The 18285-nt window shown below is 39.7% G+C and overlaps 1 protein-coding gene across 1 annotated transcript in view; it reads right to left on the bottom strand.

Moving 5' to 3' along the window:
* Positions 1-18285, bottom strand: part of MOCOS (molybdenum cofactor sulfurase) — a 232778-nt gene that overhangs the window by 133654 nt on the left and 80839 nt on the right. Inside the window, exon 4 of the mRNA XM_055799822.1 lies at positions 11839-12477. Within this exon, the coding sequence (XP_055655797.1) occupies positions 11839-12477 (639 nt within the window). The remainder of the gene's footprint in view (positions 1-11838; positions 12478-18285) is intronic.

The following is an 18285-nucleotide window of genomic DNA, read 5'->3' as shown; positions in this document are numbered from 1 at the left end:
TTTGGCCTTTTATGTCTTCTCCCTGGAGATATCAACCAGAGCTCTGTAATCTTCCTGTGAAGTCTGACCTCGCTTCCAGAGATCATACAATTTCGTTTTCCTCTTGAGCTCCATGAATTCTCTGTTCAGCCAAGCTGGTCATCTGCCACACTTGCTTGACTTAGCACACAGTCGAATTGCCCACTTCTGTGCTTCTAAAAAAGGTGGTTCTTTGTGAATGGCTAAATATAAGGGGACTGTTTCCTACTCAGATGTGTAATATCTAAAACAGACAGAGCTACAGCTAAGGTTATGATACTCAACAAAGTAATATACAGCATCCTTATTTTCTTAAACAAACCAAGCTCTAATATTCAGACCACTGGACCCAAAATGCTAATGTTTCACAACATTACTGGTGCTTTCTAAATTATGCTGGCAGTCAAATCAGCATGAAACCTATTTCTCTAAAAAGAAAGAACAGTCTCATATGTAAACATCTGATGTGTAAAATCTTATTTTGAAAGATTTCTGTCACACAGAGATGTGATTTGAATGATACTACAACGGAGTAGTCAAGATGGCACTAGAAAAATGTTACAAATTAAAAAATCAGTAAAAGATTATAAGAGATACCTTGGTGTCCACATATTCATATTCCACGGTGAAAGATTATATTTCTTGTATGCATACATATACTTTGTTTGATTTGATAAAAGCTCACGCAAGGTTTATCTTATCTTTCATCTTTCTCAAGACAAAGTCAGGAAATCTAAGGCTAACAATGACTCTGGCTGTTTACATTGATATTGTCCTTCTAAACTAACCCATCATGACAAAATACAGGAAAAATGTATACGCACACAAAAAAGACCTAAACATAATCTGACATGACCAACATCCTTGTCCAATACTGATAAGGACTTCAAAGCAGCTGCCTTCATTTGTATACTGACAGAAGAAAAACTTCTTTTAAAAATATAATTTGCTTTTGTAGGAAGGGTTAACCAGGTTACTGTTACTTAGCATTAATCTATTGTTTTGCCCAAGAGGACAGACCATGCTAAATCTGTTACTGATAAAAGCAGCATGACATTTTTGTCACTTAAACTGGTCATATGTTAGTGTAGCTAACAAGATCCACTAAAACCACCTCAAATTTAGGCCAAATGGAGTGGTAAGAGTTAGATTCATACTAACCACTTTTTACCAGTGGATGTTATGAAGAATATCCACGCAATCTATATAGCAGAACTTACAAACTGTTGGCATCAGCAGCAATCAAAAAAACCAAACAAAAAAAAGGGCCACTTCAGAGTACTACCCAAAATCATAACTGCAAAATGTCTGCCATAAAGTATGAAATAGGAGATGCAATCCTTTTAGAATAAGTAATTTCCCTGCTGTAACTCTAAAACTTTTTATCATAAAATTCACTGAAAATAAAGCTATTACAATCATTTGACACAGTTATTAAGCCATAGCAGATGTTATCTGATAATATAAATGCCTAGATATGGAAAAAGTAGATTATAATAATGCTAGAGAATCCGTCTGAATTTTTTAATTGAACATGAACAGACTGAAATGTGACAGTCAAATGTTTAATCAAATCTGAGTATTTCCTGTTCTGGAAACCATTGCTTATATGTGAAAGTCAAGAAAGATTGTAAAACCTTTTTTTCTCAAGAGCATCAATATTTTTCTTTTTCTTCTGAATTAAATCTGTTTGAGAAGCCTGTAGATGTTTCTTTCATGGGTTCCCAAGAGCACAACTGCCAGATGCACTCTTGCATATATTTGTCTAGTAAGAAGATTAAAAAAAAAACAACAAACCCAACCTGTGCTTGTACTAGTAATCTTCAAACAGTAGGCTGAGCGGTATCATCTAAACATTTAAACTACTCTGTTTGTATGTATCTCTTTTGCCCCACTTGGAAGCCAGTGACCACTAAACTTTTTGAGAAAGTAGTTCTTTGTAGCTTATCTATATATAAAGTATAAAATAATATGGGTATCACATAAAAAGTCACATAATCTGAGTCATTAAATTTAAGACAGTTTTGTGAATCTTCTGCTATTAACAGACAAACCTTTATGGGCATTTCATCTTGCCCTCTTGTATTCTGACTTTATTTAGACTGCAAAAATATATCCTTCTCTTAAATGACCAGACTTATCTCTGATGATACTGATAAGCATAAGTCTGATCAAGAATACCTTTCAAAAAAGATTTTAGAAGCATGATTCTGAGTGGAAGGAAGTCACTGGACTAGGAAAAAATCCAGTGAAGGTGAAGATCTCTTTCGAAACATCACATATATGGTTGCCACGTCATATATGAAGGTGCCTCATTCTCTTTTTGTGGAGCTTTTATGGTAAGTTCATGGATGTCAAGGGATCCTTGCACAACAGAATGAAACCTATCGATTTTTACCATGTTCTCCCTGAAAAAGGCAAATAAAAGTAACATCAACTTATGACACTATGGTGCATTAGTATGTTATAGTAGAGGAGATGCTTTATCATTTGTGGTCGGGCATTTCCTGACATAACCTTAGTATCAGTTTCTATTACAGGAGTGTACTTTTTCATTGTATAATGACTATTTGCACCAAGGACATAACATTAAAGGAAACAACCTAGCCCCATCCCATTTCAGAAGAACTAAATGTGGATTGCATTCAGCCAGTAATTTTAATTGCCAGGCACACTCCACCATGCCTCCCTCTGCACCATGCCCACTGAAAAGGATAACCCAAGCCCACACAAGTAGTAAGGGGACAGGATCTGCTATAAAGGGAGAAAATAATTATTTCCTGAGAGTTTTGCTTCCAAAAAGATCCACATAGAAATACAATAATTCAATTAGCATAAAGTTATTCTACTTAAAATACAAGCTGAAATCTCCATTAATGCTGAGAGAAGTTTCTGAGCTAAAGATTGACATAAATACATATGCTTCAGTCCTTTTCTGAATTGGAGAACAGATACCAGTATTCCCCTCCCCACTGCTTTCATTGCTCTGCCATTACTCTCTTTTAAAACCCAGCTCAATACTCTTTCCTAAGTCTAAAGTTGTTCCCCATCACCACTTCTGCAGAGATGCCTGGGTGGGTGATGCCTGCTCTCCTCCCCCCACACCTTCTCCACTATGCATCCAAAATGGTCCTTGATTTACCCAGCACAACTACCTCAGTTCTGTGCAAAAATCAGCCCCGGGCAGGGAACCACCCAGCAGAGGTGAATGGGATTTTACACTGCAACAGGTTTCAATGGGAAAATGACAAAACTGTTGAAACCAAAATGGTTCAAAATGCTGAGTTTGTGCAACCAGACAACCTTGCTCCCAGGGTGCGTGTCTCTGGAGAGGTGCCCACGGCCTGCCACGGAGCTGCACTTGCCAAGGCAGCAGCTCACCATTAGCCCCAGCAAATGGACTGTCGTGGGCGTCATGGTCCCAGCTGCTTTGCTCTACCTGGCAACAGAGCAGGCCATAAGGGATTCAGCTCTCATGAACATGGGAAATTAAACTTAATCTTCAGAGCTGTAAGCAGGCAAACCAGTGAGCCCCAGCTCCACATGAGGACTTGAGTGTCTCAGTCTGTGATGCGACGTCCATCCAGCTGGCAGAGAGCCTGGGCGGTACAGCAGCCATGCACTGTAGTATCCTGCAGTTTGGACTCATTTACTCCCCAAAACAGAAAGACCTGAAGAAACGACAGACATGCTACAGCTGCTTTGGAGCCTGCTGCAGCAGCATCCATTCAGAAGACATGCCAGAAGCTTTGGTACATGCTGATGGGATTGGCCCTGACCCAAAACTCGTGACGGCTTCCAACAAGCTATTGCTACCCATTTGCAGAGCGGAGAGAGGTGAAGAGATGTAGATGTTGAACCATATTTCTAGAATTTCCTTGCCTGCTGCTAATGGTTCATGGAGAAAATCCCTTCCCAAGGCAGCCTCTTCCCCACCCCACCCCCACCTGAAGAAGCCCTCCTCATGGAGCAGAACCGTCTGTCCCCACGCAGAGCTGCCACCCGCACAGCAGCAACCTCACATCACCGCATCTGGGGCTCAGAGCTGCCACCTGCACAGCAGCAACCTTGCATCACCACATCTGGGGCTGCCACCCTTAAAGACATGTTGTTTCAGCTTTTCCTCTGTTTTTGTCACTTCCATTCTACTTTTTCCTCATTTCTATTAGCTCATGCTTTTCTCCCGCTCACATAAACTCATGCTTTAAAAAAATTTCAAAATGCAAAAAATAAACCCCTTGTCATGGTCACTGCCTGCCCTGATGATGTCCTTACCACCCTTCCCCTGCTTGGGCAGCAGAGGTACTATAGTACAAGGAAGGAGCAGGGAAGTCCCCCACTGAAGGTTAGAAAAAAGCAGCAATTGCTTTCCTGAGGAAGGAGGGAAGATGTGAGAAGGATTCATCCCTTCTTGGGTGGTTCTGGAGAGGTGTAGGGATGTGCCCCATGCAGGGCCAAGCCCACGGGCAGCACGTGCTACTGCCTGGACTCTGTGCTCTCTGCACATCTCAGGCTACACTCTGTAAACAAGGATTAAACTCAGTCCAAAGGAGACAATAAAGTTTCAGTAGCCAGCTCAGAAAAATTTCAGCATCACTGTGGAAGTATTTAAAACACACACGCACACATGCCGGAGGATTTGTAGCACATAAAAACTAGGTTAAAATAATGTTAAATATCTAAATTGACCCCCTGATACTAGTTACAGCTCTTCCGTATGTCTGCCTGAGCTCACACTTTTGTCTCTGACTTCAGCAGTCAAACGAAGAGCATTATACTAATTATATACTATACCATGGAGTATTTATAGCAAGTCCTGTTCCTAAGAACTGCCTGAGGTAAAAAGAGAGAGCAAAAGCTTTAATTCCTGCACTTTGAAGTAAATCAATCCCTTAACATTATCTGAACAGGACTTGTATGTTGTAAATACTGTCTGGGTCAAAAAGCCAGTCTCACCCCTTTTACATGCTAATATCAAGATATTCTAAGTACACCATACAAATGGTGAAGAGAAAAAAAAAAAGTAATGTTTATGCCAAACAAGCTACCATTGTTTTTCCTCATATATCAAACAAGTTAATCAGTTACAAATGTAAAATCTACAAAGCACAACAAAAAGTGTACAATAAATTTATCATCAGAAAACAAATACTATGAAATCCCAATAGCTGGTGCTAGAAATTCACAAAGCCTTTTGAAGAAGACTCAGGGACAAGGTTTGTTTCTAAATTTGAGTATAAGAACTCCCTAGGGTAAAACTATGTCATGACAACTTGCTAGCCACAATGACTACAAAGATACATCCTGGTTCAGGCAGAATTTTTCCTGTATTTGATCAAAGGCAAAAGCAAGTCCTGGTATGTAACAGAATTCCTTTTTTCTATCACTCAAAACACTTCATATTTTAAGAAAAATGCATTTTATAGTGAGCTCCAAATCTCTCTTATTTAAAAATGCATGCATTGTAGCTTCCTAGCAATTTATAAGGTTTATTTCAAGTCAATAATTTGGTGCCAGTTGTATACTGGGATGGAGGTAGTTAAGAATACAGATTGATGCTTGATGTGATTTACATCAGCCTCTGTGCACTAGGCATGTGACTACATTAGGTGCATGATTGCTACTGGCTTTCAATGAGGCTTTGGCAATGAGAGAAGAAACATGCTTAGTTTAAGTTCAGCCTACTTCCAAGTACAGAGAATCCACAACAGTTCAAAATTCTTGGCATTTCTGTTTTTTATTAATTTCATTTCGCTGAACATTGCTGAAAAGCAAGCAAGATCCTCCACCTCCCCTTCTTAAAAAAACCACCTCCCCCAGCAAAAGACACTCCAGTGTGCCGAAATGTAGGATCTTCCTCCAAGGCAATGTAAATTACCTGGCATGGCTGTCTATGACATGGTGGCTACATTGCTTTGAGGACCTGAACTGGTTTGATTAAAAGTACTTTGGGAATCTGTATACTGTAACTGCATGCTGTAATAGACCCAAATATTTAGACATTAACCAACATGATGCCTATCTTTTTTGCTCATTCCTTGCATTTATAGTTCTAAGCCCTAAATGTGACCCACTTCAGATGGGGATTTCCCAATTGTGCAACAGGAAACCCTGAGGACGAAAACACAACTAAAATCGTATTTATCTCTGGGACTCTGTGAAGAGCTTACTCAGAAGAGCACCTTCTGTGGCTCTGGACTCTGTAAAACATGGGAGCAGGCATTTCAGGAGTAGAAAGGAAGGTGATTCTTTTTTTACCCCAAATCTCTGCTGGAAGAGCCTGGTAGTTAGAGCTGGCTTTGTATACTGGGAGGTATCTGCCTGAACCTTGGCTGGAAACACTGAACTAGGGTTTTGTATAACCTGGAATATCCTAACCACCAATCTTCTCCAGCTGTGTAGCTAAAAAGGAACACCAGCTGCTCAAACAAAAGTTCAAGAATAAAGGCTGTCTTCAAAACTAATAGGGGTTTTCAAGGCAAGAGGTTGTGAATATAAGACAAGACATCTCAGAGTTGTACAAATGATCAAGGGTGGGGCTGACTGACTGAAGCAAGCCATCACTGCCAGATGTGTTGCCTCCACAACGTTTTATCTGCATTGTTGCTTCTTTTGGGGGGACTGCGCACTAATCCAAGTTCACAAATACGTTGTAAGTGTTTGGTTGCACTCTACAAGTATTTATCAGAGGCACTGCTTTCATTTTATCCCAGATTCAGCAATTTAAGGTGAATCCCATGCTAAATCAAAATCAAAAGTGATCCCCACAGGATTCCATTTGGCTCACTGATCTACAACTTCCAGTTTATTCTGATTTTGCTGAGTTTTCAGGCAATGAAACAACTTCACTATTGGAAAAAAAATATCACCTGGAGGATTAGAGTGCAAAGCGACATTCAAATGCATCCTTAATGGTGGGAGCTAGAAAAAGAATTAAGCAAAATTTTCCTTTGCATCAAATACTGAAGAAGCTGGCTGGCTGCAGTGATGGCTGGCAGAAAAACACAGCAAACGTCAGTGGACGCCTTGGATGTCCTGAAAGGTAACAAGACAAACTGCCTGAAGCTTTCCAGCAGATATTTAACACTTCTGCAGAGAAGGAAGAGTAACAGGTTAATTGAACTTTCTTTTAGTTACTCAGAAAGGAACTTTTATTTTTACACAGCTGTTTTGAAAAACAGACGTAAAAGTTGTCAGAATTAAGTTCTATCAGCTAAATGAAAGGACTTTGTCTACTTTTCAGGCAGGGAGAACAGCTGTGTGAGTGCCCTACAGAGTTCTGCTCAGTGGCCTCTGGCCTCTCATCTCTGTAGGACGGAGTTGCACCGGGATGAGGGGAAGGAAGAGGTTTGCTCACCGCCTTGTTGCCTGTTCAGTGGCTGCAATAGGTCTGTCCCGTGCAGAAGGCAGCCTCATGGTGCACACACATCAGAAATTAGATGAAGACCCCGCCATCTCCCAAGTAGCTCATCTGAAAGTCATCACTGCTGTTTGAAAGGATGTTTGTTCAGGAATTTTATGGACTTGGAAATTCCCCCATAAGTGGTTCTGTTTGGAGATATCTAAACGTCACAAAAATGTGGAAGCAGCATAACAAAATACTTGAAAAAAATGTAATAGTTAACAGGGTGATATTTAAGCCCACTTACCACACAAAAGTAATCATGGGCCCATGGACAGAGCCCTTGAGCATGAAGTCAGTGGGCATACGCCAGACTACAAGGTGAACATGTGCCTAAGTATCGTGCTCTTCCAAACACGACCCAGTCCTTAGGTGATTTCTCAGCACTATGAAGAGTGCTATAGAGCACTATATAAATATGAAAATTTATTCCATGTATTTCTATGGAATAAATCGGCACCTATCACTATATTCCTTCTTCCTGTGCTGACAGAAACATGCAATAATGTTAAAGACATGACTTCAAGCAGAAGACCAGTGTTTTGCCAAGGGATTCTCTAGCTGCTCCATATCCACCACCCAACCTCAGGTTTTTGTCTCTAGCTCCAGCTGTTGGGTCCTGGTGATAGCTCCCATCCCTGCCTTTCTGCCTCCATTTCCCACTCCTTCCTTTTCTTCCCCTCAGCCTGTACAAACTGAGCACGCAAGTGAGAATCCAAACCCTGTCATCATATGCACACCTGCATAGGCACGTGCAAGAGTTGTCCAGGTTATCTCTAGTATAATTCACCAAAGTGGTAAATTATGTTCAGCAAATACAGGTGGGCCCTCCCTAAGGGCATTTCCTGCAGAACTTAAGGGATCTAACCTTTTATCTGTAGGTCATATATATCAACCACTGAATCACCTCAAAAAGTCTACAGCATCAAGAATAAAGAAATCTGCTTTGGTTAAGTACAATGCATCACAGACAACAAAAGTGTGGGTGCCACTTTGGGGCTGTCAAATCGTTCAAGCAGCAGAGGCAAGAGCCACTAAAACTCGTCAGGGACAAAGTCATGCCATCTGGATTACAAAGCTTTTGAAAATGCATTTGGAAACGAAAAACACACAACAGCTAATGCACTAGATATTTCACACTGGTAGACTAAGATGCAGATATCCAATTTACAGATAACACAACAGCTTCTTTTCCCTTAGTCATAAATTCCAGGATGATCAGATTCTGAATAGCAGTCCCAGACACAAAAGAAAAATAGGGCAGATGATGAATATTTTATCGCTGACTTCTTGCTATACATAATCATATTATTTTATTATCTCATGCTGTGCAGAAAAAAAACATGGGAAATGAGGCTAGATTTTTGAATTATAATAATAATTTGTCAAGCTGTTTGATATAAGGATGAAAATACAATAAACATGATTTTAAAAGTTGAGATAGGAAGACTGGCTACTGCCATGAAATGGGAAAATGTGGAAGTGATTTAAGGGTATTAAAGGAATGCAAGAGAGACTGTGATACAATAATTTATATAGCAAGAACAACAAAATAAAGTACAAGAAACAGCAGCAAAAACAGTATCCATTAAGACAAAAGGTAACAACCACTTCGACAGTCCTGGGAAGGAAAGATGAATAAACACCCTCTCATTACACATCTCCACTCAAGTTTCACCTTGACTTAGAAAAAACTATTTCCGTAGTACACTGCACTTTGATTATGCATGGACAGGGAATACCTTCTGCTAACAGTATTCAGTTACACATTTCTAATCCACTTTTCCAGTGGTATTTGCTAGAGTTAAGTTTCCTTATAAATTATCACATGAAATGACATGTTTCAGTGTATTCAATCCCATTGTTAACTCGGCACTGTAAACAAGATTTTTTTTTAAAAAAAAGATGTTTTAAGAAACCAACCTTTTGAAAACACAAAGACATGCCTAAAGACAGAATGCAGATGAGGCTTGGCAGAGGTATGCACAATCAATCAAAGAAACACACAGGCTGGAAAGGACCCCCGAGGATCTCAAGTCCAATCTCCTGCCCAAACTATACCCAGCTGGAGCAGGTTGCTCAAGGCCTTATCCAGTTGGGTTTGGATACCTCCAAGGATGGAGGCTCTTAACTGCAATTTGGCAGGGATGAAACCTGGCTACAGTTGCTGTGTGTATGAGAAATAACTACCCAGGTGTTTCAGTCACTAGCAAAGAAATGGAAACATGGGCCGCAGATAAGGTAATCATATTAGCTTTGGCCATAGTGGCCTGGCATTTCAATTGAAGCCTAGTAGTTTTGTTCCTAACTGCTTTAACTCTGCATTTTATTATCAGGAAAACACTTTAATAACATAAGAAAACAAAACCCCATAACATCTGAAAGAAAAAAAAAAAATCAACCACATTTGGATGATACAGCTTGGAGGAATTGAGAATTTCAATACTGTTTTTATTTTTTCAAGAAAGTGGTTATCCTCATTCCTGACCTGTCTTTGAAGACTTCAGGCCTCTCCAGGTAGGACTTTAAGTCTCCACAGTTCACTAGGGATTACAGGCAGCATCAACGATGCTCTAAACATGAACTTTTAAATATTAGTTTTTCAAATAATAACTAAAAGATGAAATGAGGACAAATGTAAATATTTACCTATGTACAATGACTCAGACTGTCTGTATGACACTTTGGTGTCTAACAGGAACTAGCATCACATGCCTGGGTATTCAGCTGTCAGATTTGATTATTTTAGTTAGGTTTCCTCATACCACAATTAGACACTGTACCCAGCCTGACTGAGGAATCAAACTGGACAAATTCCTTTGTTTATAACTCTGTAGTAGAAAAAGGTTGAAGTAGCCCCTTTTTCTGATCTAGTAAAAAACCCCTTGAAAGCAGTGGCAGCCTCAGATACATGAAAGGCTTATAGTTAAGGCAACCCCTGAAAAGTGCTGAAAAAGATACCAGATACTAGGTTCCCTCATACCTTTCCCCTCTTAATTAAAAAAAACATATGAAAGTAGAATTGAAATATAAAATGTATTTCAGATACATTTATCCACTATGCAATCCCAGGAGTTGTGTGTCAATTACCTCTAGAAAAGCCAATCAGAAATTAGAGCCTGCCTAGGTCAAATTAAAGCAGGTTTTCTCTTTGGCTTGCAGGTGACGTATGAGCATCCTAGGATCCTGTGATTCTTATGCCCTTTCATCCTGACTTTCAGTGAGTGCTGCACTTCAAAGCCTTCTTTGGTTTGAAAATCCAGAAACAGAGGCAGGAATGCCAATGTTTCCTTGTTGTTTTTATTTCTAAATTAAAGGATTAACTGGACATGTAGCATACCAATTTCTATTTCAGAAATAATGCATAACCTCATACGGCAAGACAGAAAGGCTAATGCAGCTGGCCTCTGCATCTACCAGACCAGAACCAAAACCCCACAGCAGCACTCGGAGCACACACCTAGAAGAGAGGCACACACATGAAGCATCATTATGCACTACTACACGTACAGTGAAAGGTCAGACATTTACATCGTGGGAGATGCAGGACATTGTGCTGCTAAATACATATCCATGAACAGATGCAAGGCATGAATGGCTTTTTTAACCACTTCCTCTTTTCACTTCTATCCTCTCCAAGGATGGTAATTTAATATTAAATGCTGATCTCAAGCATTTCCTTTGTGCAGATCTACTGGATGTGAGACACGAGAGAAGACCCTTTACTGCATTTATGTAAGCTGTTGCTGGCATGAGGGAGAGAGGCAGAAAGACCACGCATCACTAAGAGTGGTGTTTCAAGGTGTTGAAGAACCGGGGAAGCTTACTTGTTGCCCTGCATTTCCTTATGTGTATATGTTTGACCTCCTTCAGGTGTCCTTTATTTTCTGCAGGAGAGCTTCACAGTTTCTCTAGAACCTCAGTCAGGGAATAAGAGTGTTACAAATATTTGTCCTAGGTAATTTATCTTACTGCACATGTTATTCTGATAAATCTTCTCTTGAGAGTAAAGCATACCACCTTTCCAGTGAAATACATGGACTTTACTTTCCAGTTTCACCGAGGGTCATTACACCATGTGATCAACCTTGGCCTAACTGCTCCAGATGCATAGCTTCAAGAACAAACCAGGGTACCACTGAGGTACCTTAAATATAAATTTTAAAAATGCGTGGACTGACCTTTATATTACTGAATCAAGCCTTATATTTTTATCAGTTGTGACAAACTAGATCAGAGAAGGAAGGTAGGTATTTCAGATTATGTTCTTCAGATACAAAAAAGAATACTAAGAAGAAAAGAGTTAGATATGAAATAACTATCGAATTGCATAAAAAAGCACAGGTGTCACAGCCCAGTGCAGGCACTAAGACATCTGCGTATCAGCAAACCCCCTGTTTTGTTAAACAAAACCTTACCTTTCTGCTATAGATTTCCTTGGGAAATAAAAATCCTCTCCTGCGAGGTAGGCAGCTGCAGTTCCACCTCCAAAATAGGTTTTCCTTAAGAGGGGGGCAATCCGGTTATTTACCAATAATGCTCCTAAACCAGTCGGGAATCCAAAGATTTTATAGAATGAGATAGGGATAAAGTCAGCTTGGTGCGCTCCCAAGTCTAATGGAGAACTGCTCACATATGAAGCTGCATCCAGTAGAACAAACCACTTCCCTGGTACTTTGATGGGGTACAGTTTTCTAGACTTGATATCCTGTATCCATGAAAGGGGATATTTGGTACCAGAAAAATTGCTCTGAGCTGGATAACAGAAAAGATGAGGTGTCGTACAGTTTTGTTCTTCAGCCAGTAACCTGCTTTTTTCTGTTAAGATTTCCTTTGCTTTTACTGGAACAGACAAGACATTCATTGAGGCAGTTATCCCCCTCATACCCACCACAGATGTGTGGCTGTCAGTTAGGTAACAAAATCGACTGCTGGGTTGCTTTGTGCCTTCAGGTATCCAAGGAAATGCTTCTGCTACCAGTTTAAGTGCAGCTGTGCATCCAGATGTGAAAATGATGGTGTAATCTTCAGCAGTAGTGTGAAAGTGTTGCAATATTCTGAAAAAAGGGGGAAAAAGATCCAGTTATTTTCTGATTTTTTTATTTTATTGCTGTGTGATATATGTTGGTTTTCCTCAGCATAAATTCTTCTGCTCTGACACCTGATACGAATAGAAGTGGTAAGGTTTTGCCAAATAGCACAATAAACTTCAAGAAGTGTAACCCAAATAATTTTGCCCATAAGAGATCCCTTCCAATGTGGCAGTGAACATGGCTGTGGTTTTAAGGATAGAAGCCAATTCTGCTTGGCTCTGAATAGAGTGGCCAGTCTGGCCCCTCACTGGGATCAGAATCAAGCCTGCATATGATTAAAATTACACTGTCCTTGAGAGAGTCCAGTTTTATTTGAAAGCTATTAGGGTTTTTAGTTGACAAAGTATTTGGAGAAGCCAGAATATCTTTCCGTTAAAATAAAATAATCTGTTTACATACTGGGCATCCTAGTTAAGCGTCACAGGATTCAGCAGCGAAACCTTAGCTCACAGCTCTGCTCCTTGCTTATATTATCAACAATAGAAACAGAAGACTGCAAAAAACAAACTATGTTTCCTTAGGCACATAAGGCAGTAATCTCTGTAGTCCACAAAGAAAATCTAAACCAAAAGCAATTTATGACTTGCAATGAGCCAGACTATGAAAATTTAAGCAAGCCAATCTCTCGAGATAGATCTATGCCGCTACACACTCGTTGATGCCTGGACAGCAAGCACCTTGCTGGCTCTAAACTATGTTTTTGTTAACACCATCTAATGCACTTTTTGGCCCCCGTGCTAGCTTGTGTGTCTCATAGTTTTGCAGTGTGCAAGATGGGTCTTTTCAGAGGCTGAGGAACAGCTTCAATTCAGTCACCTTTCTTACCTTTATCAACTGATGAACTTTCTTTGAATTAACTTTTATAAAACTCCTACTAATATTAACAAGAAACGTAACAACCGTCTGAGAGATATCAGCTTCAGTGCACGGAGCATAGCAAACAAAATTGAACCAAAGCATAAATATTGCTGCTTAGCAATGCTGTCTGGTTTTCAAGGAAGGTAAGATTAACAGGGTTTCTCAGTGCATCTCTTCTGCTGCAGAGCATTTCTGTGAACAACATAATGTATCAGTGCTCTCCAAGCAGCTGGCACTCTGATCTGTGTAATTTCAAGGTACAGACCAGCACTTGGAGAGTCTATGAACTCTGGTTCCCAATGTGTATCGCTAAAAGTTTGCATGTTTTATATGACAGAAAATTCCCTTACCAGAACAGGCAGAAACTGAAGACACAGTTTCATCTAAATGTAAGTTGTGCAAAAGATTACGTGACACATTCAAGCTAAAAATTCCTGAACCATAGGCCAGCAGAGAGAAATGCCCTAAAGTTTTATGTGTCCAGTCTGAAACACAAATACTACAGTCAAAGGGTGGTACAGCTGGCGGTGTGGCATGCAGAAGTCAAAAGGTTAAACACTGGAAGAGAAACAATTGCAGTGACTGGTGATTAGGACTAAAAAATACCCTGCAAAGGCCCACCAAAATGATACTATTAATATTTTTCTCAGTTGAAGGGAAGTCTTACTGTACTGGGAAGTACAGGATGCAACAGTTGGATTCACAGGCCCAAATAAGACTTGAGTTTCTTCAGAACAAATTTTTGAAACCTGATGCAATTGGTAGGTATGTTTTCTGGAAATGAAGAAAGAATTTCAGCTTTTACGAAGGACACCAGCAGGTCATGGATTTAAGCTTTAAACATTCTGAGAAACCATTTGAAAGAATTCATAAGGATGTTTCTGAAATAGATCTTCCAGGGGATAGCTGCTGCAAGTATTCACAGCTTGGGACATAGTTTCTAAAGACCATGTTCAGAGAAACCAAACTTCTCCATTAGACTTTAGAAGCCATGTAGGGATGAAGATAGGGACAATCACAGAAGTTTTTGTATTGGGTATTGAATTCAACAGCCTGCCTGATTCATCACTGTGACGTGCTCTCTCTGGTCACTGACTCACCCACCGGCCCCCTTCCCCTGCAGTGAGCTGTACAGCCTTTGCCACCACCACCTGCACTACAGCTTGAAGCACGTGTGTGTCACACAGGACACCTGGCTGAAGGAATCTGAAACCCTCTCAACCCAGACAGCAGCCTCTGTTGAAGCTGAGCTAGCTGTAAGGGCTACGACACAGAGCCATGTCCTCAGTTTCAGTCTTGGTATCATTCTGCCTTTATTTTCCTTTCCCTGCATTCACCTAGATAGAGAAAATGTGGAAAGCAGAACAAGAAGAGTCCTAACTTCTTCAGGGAGAGAGCAGGAGAGCATTAGACTCTTGTTTCTAGGGAAAGAGAATTGTAGAAAATGCTTTAGTAAGGAGTCTGGGCCTTTGTGGTTATGGACATAATTTTGTCTGTATTATCTGATGTGGATTATTTTTGCATGCACTACAGTCACATTGGATAGGTCTTGGAATCATTACACTGACATAAACACAAATCACAAAAAGGTTGTCCAATTCCAAGAAAAATCAACAACAGTTAAGTATCCAATATTTTGCGTTGTTACCTCTGTAAGCACTAGGCCAAGTTATGTATCCACATGTATGTGCACAAAAAGAATACCTTTCGAGTTAAAAAGCTAGGTGACAGGAGCAAATTCTTAATGCCTAACATCTTTTCGCAGGAGCAAGCTGACGAGAGCAGCAACACAAAGCATGCTGAAGCCTTATCAAGCCTGCTTCTCTTCTAGTCGCTATGCTTCTCCTGCTCTCCTCCCCAGTCAGCCTCTTTGTGCCACACAGGCTGAGTGGGAGGTCAGACACAGCTAGGCAAAATGACAGATTTTTCTCAGAAATAACAACCTGCAGTTCTCCATAGGAACTGGACTTGCTTACTGCAGCACTTAATTTTACCAAAAGACACTGTAGAATGACAATAGCTGGGATGCAGGAATGGTGGATCAGGATTTAATAATGGGATGCTGTTGCTCAACCATGAGTATCAGAGCCAGTGAGTACTTTCTTATTTTATTTTAAATCTCATGCACATCAGTAGTATTTTAACGATATTTAGTTTTAAATCATTCAAATTCAAGAACAGCTGAACAGTTCTAAATAAAATTCAAGCTGTAACACTGAGACATTAATCTATTTAGTTCAGTACCAGAAACTGACTTTCACATGAAAAAAAACAAGCTTTAGCATAAAATTTTCAAAAGTGCCCAAATGAATTACAGCTATTTTTTTTAAAGGCATTTAAATTCCTAAAGCTTAAGAAACAACCAAGTTACATTTCTAATTGACTTCAATGGGAAATACGTTATTTTGTGAATCTCATTGGGTACCTATCTGCATTTTGGGTCTCTGAATTCCTCATAAAATTGCTCTGACCGCAGTGCTTGAAAAAGAGCTAGCATTTTCAAAGTCAGACTTACATTTTGACTGAAGTATTTCAAACGTTAAAATAGGAAAATATATAAATAAAGCCATAGCAATGAGTTAAGAGAATTTCCTTTTCCAGAATGACTTCTGATGCACAGAGCAGAAGAGCTGTGAGTACCTCATAATAAAGTTTATAAAATGAATGCCACAAACTCCTGAACTAGGGCAGCACTGCTATGATAAAATCAGAGTACTTAGGGATAGAAAACTGCAATGTGTCTGAATGACTCCTGCAGCTCACAGTACTACATCCTCTGTTTTGACATGAATATTGGGAAGCACTGGCTATTACACACAGAATTCCTAATGTTCTCTGCCTGCATGTAAGACATACCAATTACAGTGAAATGCAGTTCCCCTTTATTACACTCCTGGAAGATTTATAGCCATATATAAGGTCATTGTTGGCAGCAGGACTGAAGACTTGCAGTTTAAAACTGATAGCTTTATCTACTATAGATCACAGCTGCAAACAGCAGTGGTATTTTATAGTATTACAAATTTCTACTTTTCAAAGGACTCTTTGGAAGAAACAACTAAGAGGATAATTATTTCATTAAACATACTGGTACAGCTGTGCCATCACCAGGAAGATAGCAGAAAGGCTGAGAAACTTGGCCCAGCACCTTGCTTTCAGGCTGTCAGGGTGGGGGAGGAAGCTGCACACTCCATCTTTGCAGCACGTTGAAGACCCATCATGACTGGCTACCCCTTCCCCCCCTCCTCTCACCTCTCCAACAAGAGCACACAGATCACAACACAAGGAGGTCAATAATGCATGGCCAAGAAGCCTGTCCAGGGAGTAGCCACTGAAAATGCCCTCACTTGACCACACTTCCCTGTGTACACGTATTCTGAGATCTCTCTGTTAACTGGTGTTTAAAGCTTTTAAAAAGTTGCCGTGAGAGTTCTGTATCTTCATGACTGCAGTTGAGCCAAAATGCCTTACCACTCCAAACCACTAGTAAGGAAAGACAACACATTTTCAACTAAGCTTGCAGTCTTACTTTATACCTTTAATACACACATAATTAATAATGGACTTTACATTTAAAGATATCTGTCATCAAGTCATAAATTTTGAGGGAGTAGTCATATTATCTAACTTATCTAATCCAACAGCCTCAATTAATAGTTTAATTAGAACTAGACACTCCACATTGCCACTGGCAGCTCTGTGGAAGGTAAAGGCTACTGATCTGTTCAGCTACCTTAAGTACACAATGTCACTGAAAGTTAGACGAAAAGGATGCTCCCCAAAGCTGTTGCCTGGCTGCTGTTACCTCATGCAAAAAACCCCATGTTCCTCCTTGCCACCAGCAATTTGTTTGTGGCTTTCAGCAGCAGATCAATAGCAGTGCTCCCACAAAGGTACAGATGCCCATACTATTTATTTCCATTACAGACTCCCAAAATTCAGTTGATTTACATGCCTTTTCTTCCATGCTTCTGGGCTTTAAATAGTTATAAAATATGCTTCATATCAGTTTCTCCACTCTCTTAAAATTTACCATTCTGCAAACAATTGTAAAAAGCTGAAAAGCAACTTATATTGCTAGGTTTGGGTCCCTCCACACTTCCAATTGGTGCAAACATTTCAATTTCTAGTTGGCAAGATCAAAACATGGCCAAGGAGTCTGTGATTTTCATGTATCATATTTGCAGTCACATTTTCAATTAGATTGTATATTAATAAATAGTCAGTACGATGATTTTCTAGCCGGTAGCTGATCTAGATAAAAAAAGACCCCTTTTGAAAGTTTAAGTATTGCCATTGTAACAAGAGATTCAGATTTGAAGACAGAAGCATAGTTATCTGTTCACCAGTACAAGTTCAGGTAGCACTTTATAAAGGCTACTTTTCAGCTGCACATTTACATATAACAATTATTTCTTATTAGAAATTTTTTCCATTTCCATGCTACCCAGAAGCACAAATCCAGTTTGGACATGAATTAAGAGATGCTTAGCTTGAGCCTTAGAAATTTCATCACATTGTCTGCTCTACAGGAACTCTGAAAAGACGTAACATGGTGTTGTTTAAGGAATGGGTTTTGTATGAATGACAATTAAAAAAATTAGGAAGTGATTTCTGGGTCAAACAAACTATTTTGATTTAGGGATTTTTGTGGTTTTGTTGGTGGTTTTTTTTAAAGTTAGAGGGTAACACTTTTCATAACTGATGTTTTAATCCTTTCTGCACAGAAGTGCAAATGAGTGTAGACAGTGGCTGCATCTACATTTCTGGGTAAGAGCATTTTAACCTTCATTTATTAATTAAGACTCAGCTCCAGCTATCAAAGCAATCAATTGAAAAACTCCCATCACCTTTAGGGAGGAATCTTAAGGTCTTGTAAACTGCTGTGTTTGTTACAGACACCGGGACCAACAC

Source organism: Falco peregrinus, chromosome 3 (assembly GCF_023634155.1).
Source record: "Falco peregrinus isolate bFalPer1 chromosome 3, bFalPer1.pri, whole genome shotgun sequence".
Taxonomy (NCBI): domain Eukaryota; kingdom Metazoa; phylum Chordata; class Aves; order Falconiformes; family Falconidae; genus Falco; species Falco peregrinus.
This window is presented reverse-complemented; position numbering and strand designations above follow the sequence as displayed.